Source organism: Cervus elaphus, chromosome 32, assembly GCF_910594005.1.
Source record: "Cervus elaphus chromosome 32, mCerEla1.1, whole genome shotgun sequence".
In the NCBI taxonomy this organism is placed as follows: Eukaryota; Metazoa; Chordata; class Mammalia; order Artiodactyla; family Cervidae; genus Cervus; species Cervus elaphus.
The window spans coordinates 43,615,309-43,639,681 of record NC_057846.1 but is presented as its reverse complement, the minus strand read 5'-3'; the positions used below and the strand labels follow the sequence as shown (position 1 = coordinate 43,639,681).

The 24,373-nt window shown below is 54.3% G+C and overlaps 1 protein-coding gene across 4 annotated transcripts in view; it reads left to right on the top strand.

Moving 5' to 3' along the window:
- Nucleotides 1-24,373, top strand: part of ANK1 (ankyrin 1) — a 240,003-nt gene that overhangs the window by 165,781 nt on the left and 49,849 nt on the right. For all 4 annotated transcript variants that reach the window (XM_043893247.1, XM_043893250.1, XM_043893248.1 and 1 more), the window contains exons 8-25: nt 57-155; nt 429-527; nt 1,353-1,550; nt 3,135-3,233; nt 3,644-3,742; nt 4,211-4,309; nt 6,534-6,731; nt 7,148-7,246; nt 8,722-8,820; nt 11,994-12,191; nt 14,902-15,000; nt 17,199-17,297; nt 17,996-18,094; nt 19,172-19,264; nt 19,735-19,807; nt 20,554-20,577; nt 21,857-21,950; nt 23,334-23,412. In XM_043893247.1, coding sequence (XP_043749182.1) covers nt 57-155; nt 429-527; nt 1,353-1,550; nt 3,135-3,233; nt 3,644-3,742; nt 4,211-4,309; nt 6,534-6,731; nt 7,148-7,246; nt 8,722-8,820; nt 11,994-12,191; nt 14,902-15,000; nt 17,199-17,297; nt 17,996-18,094; nt 19,172-19,264; nt 19,735-19,807; nt 20,554-20,577; nt 21,857-21,950; nt 23,334-23,412 — 1,947 coding nt within the window. The remainder of the gene's footprint in view (nt 1-56; nt 156-428; nt 528-1,352; nt 1,551-3,134; nt 3,234-3,643; nt 3,743-4,210; nt 4,310-6,533; nt 6,732-7,147; nt 7,247-8,721; nt 8,821-11,993; nt 12,192-14,901; nt 15,001-17,198; nt 17,298-17,995; nt 18,095-19,171; nt 19,265-19,734; nt 19,808-20,553; nt 20,578-21,856; nt 21,951-23,333; nt 23,413-24,373) is intronic.

Below are 24,373 nucleotides of genomic sequence, written 5' to 3'. Positions count from 1 at the left end.
AGCTGCCCCTCCCCCCCAGGAGGATGCGCGTCCTGACAATCTGTCCCTCCTTCCAGAACGGCATCACGCCACTGCACATAGCCTCCCGCAGGGGAAACGTGATCATGGTGCGGCTCCTGCTAGACCGCGGGGCCCAGATAGAAACAAGGACCAAGGTGGGTGCCAGCAAGCTGCACGGTGAGTCCAGGGGAGGGAGTGCTACCTGCTGGGGCCCCACTCCGGGAGGTGGGCTCTCTGTGACCAGCGGGGAAAGGGCGTCCAGCCTCTAGAGCAGCCTGCAGGGGCAGCCGGAGATCGGACTGCTCCGTCGAGCCAATCCTTAAAGGACTCGATGTGCCCCTGCAGCTGGGATGATGCTGCAGGCTTTCCTCTCTCCAGCAGCCTCTGATGCGCGCCTCTGGGGCTTTCTCTTTTTGATCCTTTTAAAGGATGAACTGACACCTCTCCACTGTGCAGCTCGGAATGGGCACCTGCGAATCTCAGAGATCCTGCTGGACCACGGGGCACCCATCCAAGCCAAAACCAAGGTGTGGGCTTCCTTCCTGCGAGGAGCAGCTTTTAGGCAGGGCTCCAGGTCAGGCCGACGCGGAGTAGAATCCCACTTCTGAGAAACAGACAGGCTGATACTGCTAACTTAGCCATTGTATGCAATGTTGACCCCAATGCCTGGCACACGGAAGGCACTCGGCTCTATTATCTAGATCAAGGTTGGCTAACTTTCCCTCTAAAGAGCCAGATATTAAATACTTTTAGGCTTTGCAGGCCATGGTCAAGGTCACAATGATTCAAGTCCGTCACTGTAGTGGGAAAGCAGCCCTGGATAATGTGTCAACACGTGGCCCTGTTCTAATAAAACTTTACTGACAAGCACAGGCAGTGGGCCGGATTTGAGCCTCGGACTGTCATTTGTCTGTTCAGCTCTAGATCAGGCCTCGTCTCTTTTACCCGAGCTCCAGAAAAGACAGAGACTGAGCACTGAGGGAGTCTTCAGAGCCTGGGGTGGGCTGGATGACATTAAAAAGAAAACAGAATAGTTGTTCTCAAAGTCCTTTCAGGGCTAGAAGGCCCTCAGTTCTAGTATGAGGTCTTAATCTTCCTGGGTGGGGCTGATGCTGTCAGGCCGCCCCAGTGCTGCCTACGCCACCTCCAGGCCTGGAGGATTTGGCCGGGTGGGAAGGGGAAAGTTTGCTACCCGAGACCAGCGGGAGTGTGGAGGCCAGGATGAACCAGGCTCACTCGAGAGCCACGCGGAGGCCCCGCAGCTGGGGGGAGATGGGAAGCGAGGTTGGACTCGGTGCCCTGAATCTCCGTGTTCATTTCCATTCCAGTCTCTTGCTTTCCCTCTTTACCAGAATGGCCTGTCCCCGATCCATATGGCTGCCCAGGGAGACCACCTCGACTGCGTCCGACTCCTGTTGCAACACAACGCGGAGATTGATGACATCACCCTGGACCACCTGACCCCCCTCCACGTGGCCGCCCACTGTGGCCACCACAGGGTGGCCAAGGTCCTTCTGGATAAAGGGGCCAAGCCCAACTCCAGAGCCCTGGTGAGTGGGAGGCTGTCGAGAAGGGGCCGGAGGGGCGAGGGCCAGAGCTGCAGGGCTAAGCCTCCGCCTTGGAGACTCCGGGCAGGCAGAGGGCTGGGGTCCCGAGGCCAGGCAGCCATGACCTCCCTGCCTGCCGTGTTCCTACCCCTCATGACTGAGCCCCCGTAACAGGCCGAGGGGCGCACTCAGTGCTTGTGGGGCTCGAGCAGAGGGGCAAATTCCCTCCTGGGACTGTGGTTCCTCTTCCCTCACCCCAGGCCGAGAGCTCCCAGGGAAGTTCCTGGTGGGGCCGGAGTGCAGCACAGAGCCTGCCCATGGCCCCCATCCCGTCTCTGCCCCTTCCCAGAGGAGGTTCTAGAAGACAGGACAGCCTCCAGGGCCACAAGGATGGCTCGTCCACTCTTCATCCATTCATTCAGAAAGCTTTCCCTGAGCTCTCCCACCAGCCGGGCACTGTCCGGTTTTTTGACCTCAGCCCTACTGACTTCGGGGGCCCGATATTCTTAGTTGTGGGCTTCCCCAGGGGCGCAGTGGTAAAGAATTTGCCTGCAAAGCAGGAGAGGCAGGAGATGTGGATTTGATCCCAGGGTCAGGAAGATCCCCTGGAGGAGGGCAGGGCAACCCACTCCAGTATTCCTGCCTGGAGAATCCCATGGACAGAGGGGCCTCCTGGGCTGCAGTCCATGGCGTCGCAAAGAGTCAGACACGACTGAAGCGACCGAGCGTGAACACGATTCTTTGATGTGGGGGAGACTGGCCCGTGAATAGTAGGCCGTTTAGCAGCATCCCATCTCCACCCGCTAGGCACTGACATCACTCCTCCCCTAGTGGTGACAATCAAAAATGTCTAGATATTGACAAATATTCCTGGGGTTGGGAGTGGTTAAGACACACTCCCCTCCCCCAACCTTGAGAACTGTTGCCCTAGAGGAATAAAGCACTGAAAAAATAAGCAGAGAGACAAAGCCTAGGAAACAGAAATCCCTCCCCTCGTGGAGTTTACATCCTAGTACTTCCTGCTGACACAGTAAAGAGTCTGCCTGCAGTGCAGGAGATCTGGGTTCAATCCCCAGGTCGGGAAGATCCCCTGGAGGAGGGCATGGCAACCCACTCCAGTATTCTTGCCTGGAAAATCCCATGGACAGAGGAGCCTGGTGGGTTATAGTCCATGGGGTCGCGAAGAATCGGGCACAACTAAGCGACTAACACACGTAGCACGTTACAGTAGGGATGAGGTGCAGGAATCCGTTTGACCAAAAGCTGATCAGCGGTTCCAGGGACGAGGGAATGTGATGTGCTTCACACAAGTTCTCTTTCATTGTAAATTTCCCCTTAAGAAAACAAAACAGCAGGCTCTTTTAGTACATCCAAAAATACGACCAAATTAAAAAAAAATGAAAAGATGTGCAGACATGTTCAGAACTATGCATGGTGCATGGTGCGCATTGCCTGCCTCTTCTGGTTTGTGGGAACTGCTGATGGGCCGGGCCCGAGGCCGCCTTCTCATCAGCAAGGCAGTCTAGGTGTTCCCCGGGCTCGCAGGTAAGCCCCTGCTCATCTGTCTCCCTTTGTGTGGGGCTGCAGAATGGCTTTACCCCCTTGCACATCGCCTGCAAGAAGAACCACATCCGTGTCATGGAGCTGCTGCTGAAGATGGGGGCCTCCATCGACGCGGTCACCGAGGTAAGGGGAACTCTGTGGGCGATCCGAGGGCCTCCGAGGGTCTTCTTCTAATAGACATCTTCAGAGTTGTCCTTTGTGGCTGCCTCTGTGTGTGCCCGTGTCCGCACGGGTACTAGTCTAGAACTCTCAAAGGAATGAATCAGGGATGGATAAGACCGGGAGCTTGTGTTAGACCTCAGGGAGCTGTCCAAGGTCAGATGCAATATTCTGAGCCGTGAATATGGGTGGAATCACCCTGCAATGAGATTCCCCCCACCTCCACCCTTTCCCTGCAAGCAGACCCATTTCCTTGAACTCCCTTTCATGGGAAAACTGTTGCGAAGCACCTAGAGGCAAGAGAGCCTAAGCTCCCTCTGGCTGTGTCTGAGATGGGGAGGGCTCCCGTCTCACTCCCATCTGGTCTGTTCCAGTCCGGCCTGACGCCTCTCCACGTAGCCTCCTTCATGGGGCACCTGCCCATCGTGAAGAGCCTGCTGCAGCGGGAAGCATCGCCCAACGTCTCCAACGTGGTGAGTCCGTGGGCAGAGACGGTGCTTGCTGGGGACCGAGGGCTCAGAGGAGCCCAAGCTCTCCTCTCCTGGACAGAGGTAGAAATCTCAGAATAGCAGGGACTTCTGACTTGGGGAGAATGTCTGTATCTCAGTGAAACTTGTTACACATCTGTAAGTCTTGGGATTTTATTTTGGACAATTATTCGGAAACTTCTGTGTTGTTCTGGGAATATATGTGCATTTATTAACATTCCTTTGCTCTGGGGTTTACTTTTAAGTGTATCTTGCACACACACACACACTCACACACATAGACACCGCGCCCCCCCCCCCCCAGGCATCAGCAGGCCAAAGGCTGATGTTGCTTGCTGGGGCGACTCCACCTCTTGGGTGAAAAGCCCCCCAAGCTGGCACCATGGAGCTCTGTATGTGCCCTTTTAGAAACCCGGAGCGAGTTAACACCTCCATAATTTTGTTGTTTTGCAGAAAGTGGAGACCCCGCTACACATGGCAGCCAGAGCAGGGCACACGGAAGTGGCCAAATATTTGCTCCAGAACAAAGCCAAAGTCAACGCCAAGGCCAAGGTGGGTTCAGGAGGCAGGAGCGGCCCTGGACATGAGCCCTTCAAGTGCAGGAGGAGCTCCGAGGCCAGGCTGCAGGGCTCGTGGGGCCGAGATTCCCTGTCCCGGCCACGTGGTTGCGCCCAGCGCTCAGGTTCCACTTTGCAGGGCTTCTGAGAAGGCCAGACGTGTGCTGGCATCAGAGCTGTTTCTTTAGGAAAACAAAAGGCCAAGAAGCAGTGTTTGGGGAGCTGAAAGGATGCATGGTGGTTGCAGTCACAGTATCAGAAGAAAAGTCACTTTTTCAAGGAAGCGTTGCCAGTGAAAATCAGGAATTACTTAATCTGAAAATAAAAGACTCCCCCTGGTGGTAACAGGCATCTCAGAGGGACTGAGTGAGCGAAGGGGAAGAATTGCTGCTGGGTTTGCAGGCTGGCTTTGGTCACCATCAGGCTTCCCTACCGCACAGGCCACAGAGGTGCTGTTGAGTGTCAGGACTGCGGTCTGGGTTTGGACCATGTGACAGAGCCCCCACTCCTGGGCCGAGTAACACAGAGATCTGGCCCACTGACTGCTTCCGTTTCGGGGGGAAAACGGGGAGGGGCGGGGGACAGGGGATGAAAAATCATCTTGCCCTTTCGCAGTTCTGACCCTCCATCACCCTTGGCATAGAGAAAGCCAGGGAAGCCTTCAGACAGAAAGACAAGCAGACGCTCAGACAGGACAGATCCCCTGGTTTAATTGCCCTTTGCTTTAGTGCACTTTGCAAATATTTGTGTTTTTTACTGTTTGAAGGTTTGTGGCAACCCGGGTTGTCAAGTGGTTAGCATTTTTCTAGCAATAAAGTATTTTTCAATTACGATATATATATATATATTTGAACATAATGCCGTTGCACACATAATAGAGAATAATATCATATAAAAATAATTTTTATATGCACTGGGAAACCAAAAAAACTTGTGTGACTCGCTTCACTGTGATAACCCATTTTATTGCCGTGGTCTGGGGCCGAACCCACAATGTCTCTGAGGTCTGCTTGTGAGAAGAATCACAATGGATCAGTTCAGTTCAGTTCAGTAACTCAGTCGCATCCGACTCCTTGCGACCCCATGGACTGCAGCACGCCAGGCCTCCCCGTCCATCACCAACTCCCAGAGCTTACTCAAACTCATGTCCATCAAGTTGGTGATGCCATCCAACCATCTCATCCTCTGTCATCCCCTTCTCCCACCCTTCAATCCTTCCCAGCATCAGGGTCTTTTCCAATGAGTCAGTTCCTCATGTCAGGTAGCCAAAGAATTGGAATTTCAGCTTTAGCATCAGTCTTTCCAGTGAATAGTCAGGACTGATTTCCTTTAGGATACACTGGTTAGATCTCTTTGCAGTCCAAGGGACTCTCAAGAGTCTTCTCCAACACCATAGTTCAAAAGCATCAATTCATCAGTGCTCAGCTTTCTTTATAGTCCAACTCTTACACCCATACATGACCACTGGAAAAACCATAGCTTTGACTAGACGGACCCTTTGTTGGCAAAGTAATGTCTCTGCTTTTTAATATGCTGTCTAGGTTGGTCATAACTTTTCTTCCAAGAAGGAAGCATCATTTAATTTCATGGCTGTAGTCACCATCTGCAGTGATTTTGGAGTCCCCCAAAATAAAGTCTGAAACTGTTTCCACTGTTTCCCCATCTATTTGCCATGAAGTGATGGGACCAGATGCCATGATCTTAGTTTTCTGAATATTAAGTTTTAAGCCAACTTTTTCACTCCCCTCTCTCACTTTCATCAAGAGGCTTTTTAGTTCCTCTTCACTTTCTGCCATAAGGGTGGTGTCATCTGCATATCTGAGGTTATTGATATTTCTCCTGGCAATCTTGATTCTATCATACTTGGTGTGAGACTTCTTATATACGCAGTCTGCTTGATCCTAACCACAGCCCTATAAGGTCAATACCATTTTTCCCCTTTTATAGATGGGAAGGCTAAGACTTTAGGCAAATCAGTAAGAACAAGAACTCACTTGAAAGGTTGTTATAGGACTAAATTAGTTATAAGGATTAAATGAGAAAGAACGTATCAGTTTCTGTAACTTGGAGACTTGAATCTCAGCTCTTCCTCTCACTAGCCATGTGGCTTTGAGAAAATCCCTGAACCTCTCCGGGCCTCAGCTGCCTGCTGCATGAAACGAAGCATTGGGTTCGGTAACCCTAGTGTTCCTGTCCTTTGTTTTCGCTCTGGGTTCCAGGATGACCAGACCCCGCTTCACTGTGCAGCTCGCATCGGCCACACAAACATGGTGAAGCTCCTGCTGGAAAATAACGCCAACCCCAACCTGGCCACCACTGCCGGGCACACCCCCCTGCACATCGCGGCCCGAGAGGGCCACGTGGAGACAGCGCTGGCCCTTCTGGAAAAGGAGGCGTCCCAGGCGTGCATGACCAAGGTATGGCCTCCCTCCTCCTGTTGTCCAGAAGCAGCAGGCTGGTCTCCGCTGGGTCCCGGGCAGGGGAGGGCCGTCCCGCCCCTGTGTTGCCTTGAACTGTCGTTTCTCATCCACCCACCCAGCTTTCATCCGTTCATCATGGAATGTCTCAGGGTCTGCTCTGAACAATCCAGATGGGCCCTGGGATGAGAGAAGGATGACGGGCCAGCCCCAGCCCTCAGCTCGCTGGCCATCAAAGAACAGCGCGAGCGGTTCTGCCTCCGTCACAGGAGAGAGAGGGGCGGTGGCCGGTGGCCGGGCGGGACCGCCCATTCCATGCCAGCCGGGGTGGGCGCCTCCTTGGCCGCACGCAGGCCCTTTCCCTGGGGAGGACGGCCAGGGCGCCCAGGCTTCTGACGGCCGGTGTTTCTCCTCAGAAAGGATTTACCCCTCTCCACGTGGCGGCCAAGTACGGGAAGGCGCGCATGGCGGAGCTGCTGCTGGAGCGCGATGCGCACCCCAACGCCGCCGGGAAGGTGTGCTTGACCTTGCGCCCTATCTGGGGTCAGGGGTCAGGGGTCAGGGCGGAGCCAGGATGGAGGCGCAGCTTCACGCGGGTGGTGGCATCTCTACCTTGTGATCAGGCGGCCGCCCGGGGAGAGTGGCCTCTGGGGGGACTGATCTTCCTGACGATGCCTTGCCCTTCTAGAAACACCTGGTGGCCCCTCTGAGCCAGAGTGCTGAGGGTACTGCTCCGTTGGCCCCAGGACTGAGGAGGTGACCCCCTCCAGGAGTGAGGTGACTCCCAGGAGTGAGGAGGTGACCCTTAGGACTGAGGAGGTGACCCCCCCAGGAGTGAGGTGACTCCAGGAGTGAGGAGGTGACCACCCCCAGGAGTGAGGAGATGAACCCCAGGATTGAGGAGGTGACCTCTAGGAGTGAGGGACCCCCCAGGAGTGAGGAGGTGACCTCCTGGAGTGAGGGGATAACCCTCAGGGCGGAGGAGATGACCCCCAGGACTGAAAGGGTGACCTCCCAGGACTGAGGAGGTGACCCCCCAGGGGTGAGAAGGTGACCTCCCAGGACTGAGGGGGTAACCCTCAGAAGTGAGGAGATGACTCCCAGGACTGAGGAGGTAGCCCCCAGGACTGAGGGGGTGACCCTCAGGACTGAGGGAGTGACCCCAAGGATTGAGGGGGTGACCCCCAGGACTGAGAGGGTGACCCTCAGGAGTGAGGAGGTGACCCCAGGGTTGAGAGAGTGACCCCCAGGACTGAGGGGATGACCCCCAGGATTGAGGAGGTGATCCTCTAGAAGTGAGGGACCCCCCCAGGAGTGAGGAGGTGACCCCCCAGGACTGAGGAGGTGACCTCCTGGAGTGAGGGGATGACCCTCAGGGCGGAGGAGATGACCCCCAGGACTGAGAGAGTGACCCCCCAGGACTGAGGAGGTGACCCCCCAGGAGTGAGGAGGTGACCTCCAGGACTGAGAGGGTGACCCCCCAGGACTGAGGGGGTGACCCCCAGGACTGAGGCGGTGACCCTCAGGAGTGAGGTGGTGACCCCCAGGAGTGAGGGAATGACCCCCAGGACTGATGGGGTGACCCTCACGAGTGAGGCGGTGACCCCCAGGACTGAGAGGGTGACCCCCAGGACTGAGGGGGTGACCCCAAGGATTGAGGGGGTGACCCCCAGGACTGAGAGGGTGACCCTCAGAAGTGAGGAGATGACTCCCAGGACTGAGGGGGTGACCCCCAGGACTGAGGCGGTGACCCTCACGAGTGAGGCGGTGACCCCCAGGACTGAGAGGGTGACCCCCAGGACTGAGGGGTGGCCCCCAGGGCTGAGGAGGTGGCCCAGGTTCCGCTGGCTGTGTTCTCCAGTGGCCTGGCTCTGACGTGGCTCTTCCGCGGATTTCCTGGGTAGCAGAAGTGACTCGGACCCCTAGGCCTGGCTCCTGAGGCCTGGCCGGGGGCCGCCCCTGAGTGAAGGCTGTCCCCGTCCCCCCACAGAACGGCCTGACCCCCCTGCACGTGGCTGTGCACCACAACCACCTGGACATCGTCAAGCTGCTGCTGCCCCGGGGCGGCTCCCCGCACAGCCCCGCCTGGGTAAGCCTCCCGGCCGGTCCCCACCCCAGCGCCCGCCCCGGGAGCCCGCTGTCACCCCCCCGGGCGGGCTGCGCTGAGGCCGCCGAGCTGCCCGCAGCGCTGGGGGACAAGGAGCGGGGTGGGGGGTGGGGGCAGTTCCCACCACAGGTCACCTCCCGGAGCGGGGACTTATTCACACAACAGATGTGTCCCCAGGCCTGACCTCAGAGGTCAGCGTGTACAGCGTGCTCTTGGATGCTGGGACAGGGGCCCCCTGGAGAATATTCAGGGTGGGGGGTGATCTCATGCTCTTGATGCCGGGACAGGGGCCCCCTGGAGAATATTCAGGGCAGGGGGTGAACTTGCCAGAACCTTGAAGCACAGAACCTGTTTTAAAGGTGAATAGTCTCCCCCAGCTCTGATCTCCTCCTGAGTTCAGGCTCTGAAGCGGTGCTCCTTCTGTCCATATGTTACACGGGGACGCGTGGCCCCTGACCAGCCTCACTCCAGCCCCTGAGATGCTCAGAGTCGCGGGTACATCACCCCTGAGGGACCCTGAGTGTAGGGAGCAGGTGGGGCTTATGTTAGAGTGGACTGCAGGGCACAGAACAAGGTACAGAGATGAAGCTTGACACCAGCATCATTTGGGGGGACAGGCTGCCCCCCTGCGGGATGAGATGAGAGGGTGGCAAGATCTGCAAGGGCAGAGGGGCCTTGGGGGTTGGTGGCCAAGTGAAGGAGGGTGAGGAGAGGGAGCAGGGCTCGGGGCAAAGGACACACGCAGTCTCTCCGCTCACTGTTAGATGGACAGTCGAGACTCAGAAGAAAGGAAAGTGTGAGTGAGGATAATTTATAGATTTTGGGGGCGGGGCGCGAACCCCGGTGCTCAGCCCTTCAGCAGGAGGGGTCTCGGGTGGGTCAAAGTATGATCCCAGCTGACCCCTGCAAACTCCCGTGGGGATGCGGCCTGGTCGGGGAAGATCTGTGCTGGCCTTCAGATTGCCCTCCCTGCTCAGATCGGATGCTCGTCTGATATTTACAGCATCGCCTTCCTGGAGACACAGCACACAGCCTCTCCCAGACACCCTGTCTCCTTGGGCTCCAGTCCCCCACCCCTGCTGTGGCAGAGCCCGCATCACTGCGCAGACAGCACGCGGCCCCGCGGGGGATGTGACTTACTCCTGCCTCTAAAAATAAAACTGCTGGACTCCCCTCCTCCTCGCACCCCTCCTTATATAAAGGAAATCGGAGCCAGCCCCATGGTATTTAAAGAGAGCTTTATCCACACATAAACCCTGTACAGATGGGTTTTGTTTCCATGGCAAAAAATAGTTTCCAAAGTAGTCTGGCAATTTTGTAGAATTTCACATGCAAATCTCTCTGCACCCAAACCAAACCCGCCCCTTTCTCATTCCGATGATGATGTTGTTTTAACATTGAGGCAGCTCTCTCTCCAGCGTGTGTGTTCCTTTGGACGAGCTCACCGCCTGGGGAAAGAGGAGCCTTTTATGGCTCACGTCATCTCTCCCTGACTCTCCTGCCCCTGTGAGGTCATTCATTCCCTGTAGTCCTGGTTCAGAGGGAGCTCCGAGGGGCTGGCCCCTGATTTGAGACAGACTGTTGCTCTTGTATCTCGGTTTTAACCGGGGGTCACCCGGCAGCCTGAGCTCCAGGGCAAGCTTGCCCGTTGCCAGGACAGGATGCTGTTCTTGCCGCACATCCTCCACTGTCTGGCCTAGTGGCCTGGACTCCCGATTATACCAACAAGGATAAGTGCTCGAGTCCCATATCCCCAGGTCCCTTGCCAGGGACCTCTTCTTCACAGGAGAAGTCCCTGATCCTTGCTTCCATGCAGGGAATGGAACGCAGGCTGCAGCGTGGCACCTTGGGTGGGCCTCAGCCTCACCACATTTCACCCCGGTCTCACCTCATCCTGACCGGGGAGCTTTTCAGAATGCAGAATCTGGGGCCCGCCTAGTCAGAATCTGCGCTTTAACAAGATCCCACGTGATTTCATATACACACGAGTCTGAGAAGCAGGGCTCCAGCTAAAAGCACCTGCGTTCTTAAGTCAGAAGATTCTCTGATGCTCAGAGAGCAGGCTCTCCATGTGGGCCTGACTCCAGATCTCAGGCCTGATCCACCGAACCCTGCCTCTTTCCTTGGCTCCTTCTTGATACAGTACAAAACTCATTTTGTTTAATTAATTTTACTATAATCGAAATGCCAGTCTTGTCAGGGGAACACAGCCTCCAAAGGATTTAATGTTTTCTCATAACATAATCCAATCTAAAAGGAGGAACACTAGAATGGTCTTACGTAATTCCTCGAAAGAGAATGATTTTCGTTATTCAGTTTCCTTCTTTGGGTAAGTGACTTTTCCTTTCCCCATAAAATCCACTATGGAGATGGATCTTACCCTGTCCCTCAGTGCTTTAAACTGGGATTTTAAGGTATTGGTCTGCTGCCACCTTGTACCACCATCTCTGTATCCATTCATCTGTCAGTGGACATCTAGGTTGCTTGCAGGTCCTAGCTACACTATCCACTTTTAATGCCTTAAAAAAGTACAAAAGGGAGTCCAGAGGGCATTGACTCTTTTGCCCCTAGTGACACAGCTGGTTAAAGTAGATCAGGGACTTGTAGAGCAACTGTCCGCCAATAAAAATTAATAAAAAATAAAATAAAAGTGAGCCAAGGACTGACTCCATGTCTCCAGGTCCCTTGCCAGGGGCTTGTCCCCTCACACCACCTGCCTGAAGCCACGGAGCTCAAGGGGAGCTCTTGGGCCAGCCGCACAGGGAGCCAGAAAGAGCTCTGTTCTTTCCCCTCCATGAACTGTCCGGATGCTCTTCTCATGGCAGGAAAGAGGATCTTGTGTTTTCATCCGCACCTAGCCTGCTGGTTGCTCTGTAGGCTGCCTGGCTGAATCCTAGCATCTGCTGGGGACAGGGTACTCAGGCCCAGAACATAGATGGAGAGAACGGGAACAGGGCTTTACTGGTCCGGGAGCCTCTCCAAACCCAATGGACTCGGTCGGTTTGTTTGTTTACTGAAGCAGCCCTCCCGGGTGACACCAGCCCTAAACCAGACCTCCTGGCCCCGCCTCGGAGGATCTGAACCAGAAGGCATGTGCTCAGCTTGTCAACTCAGCACTCCTGTAAGCAGGCTCCGGGGGCCCCTGTCTATTTCAGAACGGCTACACCCCTCTGCACATCGCCGCCAAGCAGAACCAGCTGGAGGTGGCCCGCAGTCTGCTGCAGTACGGGGCCTCGGCGAACGCGGAGTCGGTGCAAGGCGTGACCCCCCTCCACCTGGCAGCTCAGGAGGGCCACGCGGAGATGGTGGCTCTCCTGCTGTCCAAACAGGCCAACGGTAACCTGGGCAACAAGGTAAACACGCGTCTGCGACACTCCTGTAGACTCGATCACGTTGGGGGTCAGCTGAAGACTGGGAGCACCTGTGGTGTGGTGTGCCTGGGTTCTGAATCAGGTGTTGCACGTGTGTGTGTGTGTGAGTGTGTGCATGTGTGTGACCCTTACAACAGCCCTGTGTAGGTTTTATCTCAGTTTTATAAATGAATAAACAGGTTCAGAAAGGTTGCTAATTCCAAGGTGGTAGGACCCCATGCCTACCTGATGCCAAAGCCTTGGCTGGTCCTTCCTAAATAGAATGACTCAAGAACCCACACAAAGATCACTGTTGAAATCCACTGCATGCTTTCCCAAATAGAGGCCAGTTTCTACATTCAGGAATGTATGAAGTTGGAACTAAATATTCTTTTTCTGTAGGGAAGGCATTGTTTTCAATGCTTACCTGTCCCTTAAATGGGATTATCAGTCCAGGGACTATTGGCGTCTGAGTAGAAAACCCTCCTGGTGTGACCTGTGGAGGGAGGACCTGGGAACTGGTTCCCCGGTGACTTCCTCGTGGTTTTCATCAGCCTCTCAAAGGAAGGCGTGGCCCAAGAAAGGCTAAGAGTCACTCCTTTTGTTTTTTGTTTTGTTTTGTAAGTTTTAAGCTTTTTGTTGTGTACTGGGGTATAGCCAATTAAGGATGTCGTGGTAGTTTCAGGTGAATAGTGAAGGGACTAAGCCATCCATATCCCTGTGTCCATTCTCCCCCAAACTCCCCTCCCATCCAGGCTGCTACAGAACATTGAGCAGAGTTCCCTGTCTATACAGCACGTCCTTGTTGGTTATCCATTTAATACACAGTGTGTAAATATCAATCCTCAACTCCCTAACGATCCCTTCCCCCAGTCCATCCCTCCAGAAACCGTAAGTTCGTTCTCTTAGTCTATAAGAGTCACTTCTTTTATTAAGCAGCCGTTTTATTGAAATGTAACTCCCATACCATAAACTTCACTGGTTTGAACTGTACTATTTGGTGGTTTGGGGTATATTTGCAGAATTAAATGAACACCACCACTACCTAACTTCAGGACATTCCCGCCACCCCAAAAGGAAACCTCAGACCCATTAGTGGCCACATCCCGTCTCCCTCAAACCCCTGTCCCCTGGCAACCATTCATCGGCTCTCTGTCACCATGAATTTGCCTGTTATGGACATTTCTTGTAAATGGAATCATACGCTATAGAGAGTCACTTCTTTAGATGATACATGAACATAATACAGTTTCAGAAGGGCAAGCATTTTAAGGATAACTTAATATTTCTTTAAGAATCTACTGGATCTGCTGGCTCTTTCTGGACAGGTTTGGACAGGTGACCCCCAGGAGGGAACCGTTAGGGCAGCACCCTTATATTGGTTACTTGCTGGTACCATTTAAGTGAGCTCTGTCAGGGACCAGGGGCAGGATGGCCATGCCTTGCCCTGGAGACATGCCCATCCATCCACATCCCCCATCACCAGACAGGCTCCTGTGTTATCCCAGGGGTCAGGCACGGCGCCTGGTAGCTGGGACTGACCCAGGACCTGTTCTTCTCTGGGCATCCCTGCCCACTTCGCTGGCTTCAGTGTGGGGGGCACTGCCCCTGGGCCTCCTGTCAGCCAGGGGGAAAGGACAGATGGCAGGGGAGGGCGAATGGAGCTTCTGGAGAGGGGGCAGCCCCATTTGCCCCACAGTGAGGAAGGCTTGTAGAGTCAGGTACAGGAGATAGAAGGCTTTCCTGGCATTTTTTTTGTGAGTGCACACATATCAAGCAAGATTTCTGGAGTATTACCATCCTTGTATGATGGATGGACTTCCCTGGTAGCTCAGATGGTAAAGAATCCACCTATAATGCAGGAAACCTGGGTTCAATTCCTGGGTCAGGAAGATCCCCTGGAGAAGGGAATGGCTACCCATTCCAGTATTCTTGCCTGGAGAATTCCATGGACAGAGGAGCCTGGTGGGCTACAGTCCATGGGGTCGCAAAGAGTCAGACACGACTGAGCGACTAACACTCTCCTATGCACTATGAGAAGGATGTGATGAGAACTTCAAGAATCTGGCGTTTTTCAGTCCCAGCAGGATCTTCCATCGTCCCATCCTTTTTCCAGCGAAGCACTGGCTGGGTGTGCGGATCACAGACTGCATTTAAATGGCACATCTTGCTTTACAACATGTTTTTGTCTATGTTTTCTCAAGCGAGCCTTCCTTTGCCCTTGAGATTTGTCAGTGAGAATCCCTATTTTCTCGATAAGGAAACCAAGACTTTGAAGCTCATCTCGAGTTGTGGAAATAAGAAATGTTACCACTGAAATGGACAATAAAGTTCATGTAGTTCAGATATCAGCAAACTACAGCCTGAAGGCCAAATCCGGCCCACCACTTGTTTGTATAAATAAAGTTTTATTGGAACACAGCCATGCCCATTTGTTCACCCGTTGCCAAAGATGCTTTCTCATTATAACTGATGGAGTTAAGCCTAAAATATTGCTGATCTGGCCCTTAGCAGAAGCCATTGCGGACCTCTGGCTTAGTTCCACCACCTCATCTTTTCGCTAAGGATGTAGGGGCCTAGAAGAGCTTGCCCGAGGTCAGATAGCTGGTTAGTGGCTACAGAGCCAAGTTTGACTCCCAAACCTCAGTGCTTTCCCAGGGTGACCTAGAACTCTATCTTGGCTGCAAGCTGATGAACTTCTTTTCCTTCCCAGAGTGGACTCACTCCCCTCCATCTGGTCGCACAAGAAGGCCACGTTCCAGTGGCAGACGTGCTGATTAAACACGGTGTCACGGTGGACGCCACCACCCGGGTAAGACCCACAGCCTGCATCCTGTCCACACCTTCCCCCTGCGCCCACGGGCCTGCCCACTCTGGCCTCCCTCACAGGTCCATCCCAGGAGTTTTGAAACCCCGAGGACACAGCGGCCCATTCTTGTCAGCCACTTCCTAGGGGCAGCAGTGGACCCCAGGTCAATGGACTCACTTTCCAGTGGGGAGTTTAAGAAGTTGGTTAAAACTTCTTTGAGCCTCTGTAGTGAGTCATGATTTCAACCTCTGTCTTACATGAGCCAGGTGTCAAAATGTCAGGCTTCCCTGGATGTGCTGGAGAATTCTGTGCCTTCTGGTCCGGATTTGGCTCAGAGCGGGTCAGCATTCCCAGAGCCTCTCTGTGTGCAGAGGGTTGGCAGCAGGGTCGGCTCTGGGGTGGGGGATGGAGAATAACCCAGTGCCCAGCACACAGTGGAATCTGCCTCCAGGCGCCTGCAGATGATGTAAGAGGCAGAAAGGGACAGCGGGTGTGATGTCCGGTGCAAGGAGGGTGCTAGTGAACCCGAGGGAGCATAGAGGGAGGGAGGAGAGGGTCTCTCTACTTGGTGGAAGAAGGAAGCTTCCTGGAAGAGGCATCATTTTGTTCCTTTTCACTGCAAGGCAGGTGTATTAAAAGAAAGGGACAATGCAATACCCCTCCAGCCCCAGCCCCCTCCAGAGCTCCATTAAAGGCTCCCAGAAAAATCCAAGACGTATTTTATCCCCAACTGCCTACAGCTTCTACAGGAACCTGCTTAAAATCCAAGAATGTTCTGGATCTTTGAGGTTCTCTGGCTGGCGCAGTTTAGTCTTTTGGGATCTTGTCCTGAGAGGTCCTATTCTGTGAGTTAGAACTTGCTGCTGCTTTTGTTCAGCCGCTAAGACTTGTCCAGCTCTTTGTGACCCCATGGACTGCAGCACACCAGCCTTCCCTATCCTTCACCATCTTCTGGAGTTTGTTCAAACTCAGGTCCATTGAGTCAGTGATGCTGTCCAACCATCTCATCCTCTGTCACCCCCTTCTCCTGCCTTCAATCTTTCCCAGCATAAGGGCCTTTTCCAGTGAGTCGGTTCTTTGCATCAGGTGGCCAAAGTATTGCAGCTTCAGCTTCAGCATCAGTCCTTCCAATGAATATTCAAGGTTGATTTCCTTTAAGATGGATTGGTGTGACCTCCTTGCTATCCAGCGGACTCTTAAGAATCTTCTCCAGCACCACAGTTGGAAAGCATCAGTTCCTTAGCACTCAGCCTTCTTTATGGTCCAACTCTCACATCCATACATGACTACTGGAAAAACCATAGCTTTGACTAGATGGACCTTTATTAGAACTTAGAGATCTCAAAGCTGGCCCATCACTTCAGGTCCAGCCTGTGGGGTCTGGATCCAGATGGTCTCTGGGATCAGGCTCCCCAGGACACTTAGGGGCCAAGAGAGCCTTGGCCTGTCAGCCTGTGGAGGGAGCACTAAAATATTCAGCATAACAGCTTCCTTGAGAATTACCTCCTTTGTGGCCAAAATTCAAGTGAATAAATACTGAAAGCCCACTCATTTCAAGCCATGGCCAGTTCCTACCATCGTGGTACCTGACTGTACCACTCAGTAGCCCAGATAGAAGGGCAGGGCGGGTCTTGTCCGGGTCAGCAGGGACCTCGTTCCCATGCCGGGCCCCTGCCCTCCCGGCTCCCTCGCTCTCCGAGTGCGCCGTCTTGGCCTCTGCAGCACGGTCTCTTCCGCCTTCCCTCCTCCCTCTTTGCTGCCCCCTCCCCACCCTCTTTTCTGAACTCCCTGTAAATATTGCCTCAGTTCTGTGAGCACCACTTTTTTCTCACCATACTTCATCTGGGGAACTTCGCTCACCACCAAGACTTAACGCCCACGGGCGCCTCCTTGCCGGGCCCTCTTCCCCAGACCCAGGGCCGGTTTTCCCATCACCCGCTTGCCTGCCCGCCTTGAGTATCCCTTGCTCACCTCACGCTGCGCTTGCCTGACGCTGAGCCCCGCGCCCCTCCGAGGCCCCTGGCCTCTGACGGCCTGGACAGTTGACCCCAGGGAGCCGCTGCCAACCTTGCCAAGGCCTCCTCATCCATCCTCCCCTTTACCGCCGTTACCGTGCGAGTTTCCTTCTCGTCCAGCTCAGAGTGACTCGTGTTGTCCCCAGAAGCCCTGCCGGTCACTCTCTCTCCTCTGTTACTTTCCAGATGGGTTACACTCCACTCCACGTGGCCAGTCATTACGGGAACATCAAGCTGGTGAAGTTTCTGCTGCAGCACCAGGCAGACGTCAATGCCAAGACCAAGGTATGGGAACGCCCGAGACGGAGACAACGCTGGGGCCACCCGCCTTTGCTGCAGGGCTTGTACCAGGACAAATATCTCCAGCAACAAAGATACAAAGACTCTGTAAGGGGCTAAAAATAACCCCGTGCCTGAGCAGTTGGGGCAAGTCATGGATGACAAGATACACAGAGACCAAAAACCCAGCTGCCACTTCTAAAGAGCTGGGAGCAAAACCAGGGTGTCAGAAGCAAAAGTGGGGTCCTGTGCATGCCCCCCGCACACACCACCACCCAAGGGCAAACCACCTGAGTCACCCCTCCAGCCTGACCCTTGGACCCGCCCCTACCATCAGTCCATGTCAGGAAACAGCTTGTCCCATCGCCTTGGGGAGCAAGCAAGGGAACCTGTTACTTATTTTTAACCCCCCATCCCGGCTGTAGTAGGGGCCCCAATAAAGCCTTGCCTGAGTTTCTTGTCTGCCCTCTGATCAATTTCTATTGACTGGAAAAGCCAAGACCCTAGTCGGTAACAAGACCAGTGCCAGATACAGAGGCACCTAGAATCACTCTGGGCACACGTGGGGCTCCGCCTCAATTTTCAGCTTTGACGCTGGAGGAAGAAACGGGGAAATTGCGTACAGAAGACACAGGCTCTGTGGTGGGTGGGCAGTGCTTTCTCTGTCGCTAGCTCATCCTCCCAAATGTCTCCCCGCTTTACAGCTCGGATACAGCCCCTTGCACCAGGCGGCTCAACAGGGCCATACGGACATCGTGACATTGCTTCTCAAACATGGTGCTTCCCCAAACGAGGTCAGCTCGGTGAGTACCGCCCGGGGCCCTGATTCCGGACACCTGCTCTCCCGGGGGCCGCTGAGACGAGCCTTCACCGGGGAAGCTCAGGTCATCCTCCAGAGCATCTGGGGTCCGAACAGGCTCCCGGGGGCATGGGGCCTCCTTCTGGAAGGTGGAAGGTTATCCTAGTAGCACCGCTTACCCTCCCCCTTTTATTTTTGTTTAAATGTTGTCAAAACCCTTAGTAAAATCCTTGCTAAAATCTGTGAAGCTGTTCTCAGTGTGACGAGAGCGAACAAAACCAAGTGTCTTGGCGGGGGGCTCCTGATGTTTGGGGGCCTTGGCCGAGTCTTCAGCCACGTCAGCTGTCACTGTTCAGGGGTCACTTCCTCCCCGGACAACGGGACTGTCAGAGATACTGGCTTATCTCCATGACTGCTTCCAGCTCGGAAAACGTGAGGACCTCTGACTGTCGCTGTGGTTGCTGAAGCCGTAGCTGTGGATGGGACCGAATCTGCGTGGGGTAGACCCTGGAAGCAGAGAACTTTGAAAGGGCGCGGGTTCGACCCCTGGTCAGGGAACCGAGGTCCCACATGCCACGTGGCGCGGCCAAAAAGTTAGAAAAAGAAAAAAGAAGGAAAGCCTAGTTATCCATTTAGTTTCACTTAGCTCTTCCTTTTAAAATCAGAGTAGAAATTTGCCCCTCCCTTATTTTCTGGTGACTTGGGATTTCTGGCTGGCCTTAGAAGAGTTCACTGAAGTGTGTGGGTTATTTGAACTGTTTCCACGCTCAGCAACTGACACCCGAAGAACTGGCCTTGGCAGCCGTGGGCAGTACCGCCTGGGGCCCCCTTACTCCTCCAACCCCACCCGGTGCCTCCCTGACCCTGACCTTCCCACTGGCTCCCTCTCGGCCGCTCTTGACTTCGGTGGCAAGATCTCTGAACACCCAGCACTGGCGATTTACGTACCAGGGCAGCCGGTCTCTTTGAGCACCACTGACCACACCCATCTGGGCGCACACGCATGCGGGGTCTTGCTCCGGGTGTGAACGACGGGTGTGGGTCTGGGCTGATCACGCCCTCCGTCTGCTCCCCTCCCCAGAATGGAACCACGCCTCTCGCCATAGCCAAGCGCTTGGGCTACATTTCTGTAACAGACGTGCTCAAGGTTGTCACCGACGAAACCAGCGTCGAGGTACGTCTGCTCCTCTCCTGCACCCCCACCTCAGACACGCACCACCTGCAGGGTGCCCTCGGGGGTACCCCGGGAAGTGGAGCGTGTTCTGGGGTCCTGGGATCCCTGAGGGAAGCTTGAAGCCTGAAGAATTGGGGGTTCGGGGTGCGGTGGGTGGTGTTGGGGGTTCTCCTCCATCAGGCGGGGCTTTACTGCCACCTGGTGGCCAGAAGAGTTGGGGCCTGGACCAGACCAAGGGGCGGCCGGACGGAGTTGAGGGCCGGGACCAGGCAACCAGAAGCTGGGGTTCCGTTCATCGCCCCCTACGGTTCCTGCCAGACCCCAGACACCCTCTTGTCCTTCTCTTCATTTGGGACAAACGTCTTTTCTCATCTCCTTCCGGTCTCCAGTCATGACCAGATAACTGCCGGCTGGGTGAAAGGGTCCACTGCGGTGTTGGGGTTGAATTCCTTGCTTTTTTCTCTTTTCAGTTGATCACGGACAAGCACCGGATGAGCTTCCCCGAGACGGTGGATGAGATCCTGGATGTCTCTGAAGATGAAGGTACAGGCTGGGATCCATCCCACGTGCGGGTCGAGTCAGGCTGAAGGGGGGCACTCGGGACTCTGAACACTCACCAGGGGGCCTCTGGCCGTCACCCCCGGTCACCAGGTCGTCAGAGTCGCAGCTGGACAGAACCACTTTCTAATGATGCTGTCCCTCATCAAAAGGGCTTCTTTAATGTGATTTGAGGAGAAGGAAATCTAACATCACAGAGATTAAAAATAGAAAATCCCAGAAAGTTGCATAAATACACGTGTGTTTGCATATAGCATACATGGAGTGTGATTCTGCTCAGATCAGCTCTCAGAGCCATAAGGAACTGTCATAAAATTCCACCTGGTGCGTTCCTTGTGCTTTGAACGAATAGCAAGCTGTTTGATTTAAAATGTGTTAAGAATTCCTTTTCATCAGCTGCTCTTCAGACCACATGGTGGGTCAGTCGGTTTCGGGGGTGGATCTGTTATGAAATGACTGCGTTTTCCACTTCTGTGGGCCGTGGGGTACTTGTAGCACTTTTTCCTGCCCCAAGTACACCTGTCTCCTCGCTTAAATTGGAAGAGAATCCTGTGATTAACAAGGGTGGGGCTGGAGCAGATTCTCTCTCTGGCCCCTTCCACCCTGGTAAGCCAGGAGTTGTGCAGCCTGGTGGGCTAAGCTCTCCTGAACGCCCTTTAACGAGACACCGCTCACTTGGCCTGACTTCAGTCCTGTCCTTCCTTAAACGTGGCTCTTTCTTTGCTTTCCAGGAACTGCTCACATAACTATAATGGGTATGAAACACTCTCTGTTCCCTGTGGTCCTTTCTCATGAGTGCATTTCACCCTCAGCCACCCAAGCTGTCACTAATCCACCCCTGCTTTCCATAACAGTCAGAGCTTGACTCAAGCGGGACATTTCCGCCTGTGCGGTCCATGCCTTGGCGGGCGGCTCCGGCCTGTCTGCGTCTGTGTCTGTGCCACTTGCCACTGTGTCTGCGGTCATAACTGCATGAGCTGCTGTGGTTCCATCCTGTAGGCTCCTGATCACAAGGAGGGGCCGCTGAGGGGCAGGAAAGGACCCTGCAAGGTCCAGGGCCCCCACTCCAGTGCAAGGAGGAGAGAGAATCAAAGAGGCAGAGTCGGGGCTGCAGACAGAAGTTGAACCTCCTGGCAATGGGCTTCGGGAATGCGGATTCAGCCGCTGAGGTCACACAAGCCCCTAGTGCCTCTCCAGACGGATGGGCTCTGTTCCACGGGGGTTTGTTCTTCTGTCGCGTGTGGCGTGGAAAAGAACAGAAGCACCTCTTTAGGAAAAGAGCACCCTCCACAAGGGCTGTTCTGAAGTAGAGCTTGTCAGGCAAAGAAGGTTCCTTCCGGGCCTTCCCTGATGGTCCAGTAGTTAAGACTTTGCACTTCCAGAGCAGGGGGTATGGGTTTGATCCCTGGTCAGAGCTTCCCTGGTAGCTCAGCTGGTAAAGAATCCACCTGCAATACAGGAGACCTGGGTTCAATTCCTGGATCAGAAAGATGTAGGCTACCTACTCCAGTTTTCTTGGGTTTCCCTGATGGCTCAGCTGGTAAAGAATCTGCCTGCAATGCAGGAGACCTGGATTTGATCCCTGGGTTGGGAAGATCCCCTGGAGAAGGGAAAGGCTACCCACTCCAGTATTCTGGCCTGGAGAATTCCATGGACTGCATAGTCCGTGGAGTTGCAAAGAGTTGGACACAACTGAGCGACTCACACTTTCAGGGAACTGAATCCCACATGCTGTGAGGCATGCCACCCCCCTCCCCCCGCCACACACAAAAGGAAGAAAGTCCCTTTTGATTGAGTTGTTATCTTCTCCAAAGCCTGGTGCAGACTATGTTATGGACTGGCTGCCCGGCTCCAGGGCTGGAGGTGCAGGGCTGGTTGAAGATGAAGACATTGCTATGGTCCGCTTTGAGCATCAGAGACCTTGCCCCATGCCCCAGCAGGGGCGAGCATTGAGAGGAGGAGTGGGAAAGACACCTTTTAAAAAGAAAGAGAGTATCTCCTTCCTATCACTCACTTAAACCTGTGTGGTTTCAGGGGAGGATCTTGGCCCCAGGGCAGAGAGGCCAGATGCCAGAGATGTAGATGAAGAGAAAGAGCTGCTGGATTTCGTGCCGAAGCTGGACCAAGTGTAAGAAATGCTCCCGTGGGGGGAGACCCCTCCTCCCCAGACTCGAGGTAGAAGATCCCGGAGCAGGGAGGTGCCAGGAAGGCCAGGCCTGGACAGAGAGCTGGCCCAGTGTCTTAGGATAAGCCAGACCTGCACTGGGGGTGCCAGGCGGGGGCAGATGTCTCCCCTACAGCCTGCCACCCTCTCCGGGGTCGCTGCCTCCCACTGTTCCTCCTCCCCTCCCTCAGTGCTCTGTCCACACCCCTCCCCCTTTCAAAACAGTCAGTTTTGCTCCAGAAAAATCCACTGAGGGAGATCCCATTAGAAACCGTTGTCGAAAAAAGGGGTCGGTTATTATAGGATGGGGTTTCCCTGGTGGATCAGAGGGTAAAGAATCTGCCTGCAATGCGGGAGACCTAGGTTCGATCCCTGGGTTGGGAAGATCTCCAGCCCACTTCAGTATTCTTGCCTGGAGAATTTCATGGACAGAGGAGCCTGGTGGGCTACAGTCCATGGGGTCGCAAAGAGTTCACCATGACTGAGTGACTAACACACACACATATGTTATAGGATTATATGAAATCACGTGTGTGAAATTTTGAACATTGTAAAGCACTATATAATTTAGTGAACCTTTCATTCAGTTAAGAAATTTAAATAGAAAGAAACTATTGCCAAGCTGAGCTCACAGGCTGGCCTCGTCTCTCCATCAGCCGGTCCAGTAGGGAAACCCCACAAAGGGTCTGCGTCTGCCTGGCACGAGTCTCTCATTCCTCCAGGGATGCAGTGAGCTGTTCCCATGTGTGTGTGTTGGCGCACACAGGGATTCTGTGAACGAACCTGAAAGCAACAAGTCTATAGGAACATTGAGCCCTTGGGGTTTTCTGAAAAGACAGACATGTGCCAGCTTGGTTCCGGGGCTTATACAAAAGAGGGCCGTGGACCAAGGAGAAGGGAACCTGTGATTAGTATTACTGAACTTCAGTCAGAAACACAAAACTAAGACCTCAACTACGGAGAACCTACAGATGTATTTGGTAGAATGAAAACACATACCCAGTGGTCAGACCGTGATGCAGAATAAGATGTTATGGCCAGAGCAAGAGTTCCCTCAACAAGGGGACTAAGGCTATAGAACTGGGGTGGTACAGGCAGGAAGACTTCCTGGAGGAGGCAGTCTTTCAACTGAGGCTCAAGACAGGCTCTGGGGAAAGGCCTAGAGGTGGAGGGGGGGAGGCCAGGAAGTAGCACCTGTGCCAGTGGGGTTCAGATGGTGGAGGGGACAGGATCGGATTGGATAGGTGATCCTGGGGGTACAGAAATGTCTCCCTGAGGCACCCAGTGGAAGATGATGGGCTATGCAGAAGGATCGCGCCCTAATGTCCCAATGTCCTCGGCGTACAGGGTAGAATCTCCAGCCATCCCGCGGATTCCCTGCGTCACACCTGAGACAGTGGTGATCAGAGCCGAAGAGCCAGATCAGGTGAGACACATCCTTTCTCTTACCTCCTCTTGGCGGGGAACAGATTCCCCAGGCAGTGATTGCTCTGAGATGACCTGCAGGTTGGGAAGAATTCATAAAGCTCGCCGCACTTACCAGGCCCTGCAGATCCCAGGTTTCACGTGTCTTTGGCAGCAGCTGGGCCCCCAGCACTCATATAACCCCAGCTATTGAAGAGCTGAGTCTCTGAGAGCCCAAGGGTGCCTGGGACGCCCTCACGCCAGTCTCGGCGGGTCTGAGAACTGACAGAACAAGTTCTGGCTCCAAAGCCCATGTTCTCTTGCACACACGCCCTGTGCACACGCTGTCTGCACCCATGGGGGCCATGGGTCCCGGAACTGGAGAGGGGGCCCCGAGGCTGCAGCCGCACCTCTGTGGAGCTGCGGGCAAGTCCAGAACTCGGCACCTTTTTGTTTCACATCCATAAAAATGGGACAGTTTCTGCCTCACCTTCCTCAAGGGATTACTGGGAACTTAAAAATACCAGTCCAGGTAGAAAGGGGATGTCAAGGAGAGCTGTCCCCAGCGTGGCTGCTACTCATTATAATACCCTATTTGTGGCTTCCCTCGATGCCGCTTGAATTTGTCCCCAAAATGGGTGGTATGGTTTAAAACAACGTAATGCTCCTCGATTTAATTTTTATGCTAGCTGGCACTCTTTTTTTCCCAGGGCCAAGGGGTTTTCTGGGATCAGATGGAAGCAGTGTAGTGTTTAGAGGTTGGAAACAGCCACCCTGAGCGTGGTCACTGAGCCAGCCGTGTCGGTTTTCCAGCTAGGGCTGGTCTCTTCCTCCCCGCTGAAGGGATACATGTCTGAAAGCAGCGGCGGAAGCCCTGGACCCCAGTGGGGCAATGGGAGAGGATGGCTGTGACGCGGTCCGGTCAGCCCGCCCACCCTAGGGCAGGTCAGAGGGCTGCGATGGTGGTGTCACGCCGCGGGGTG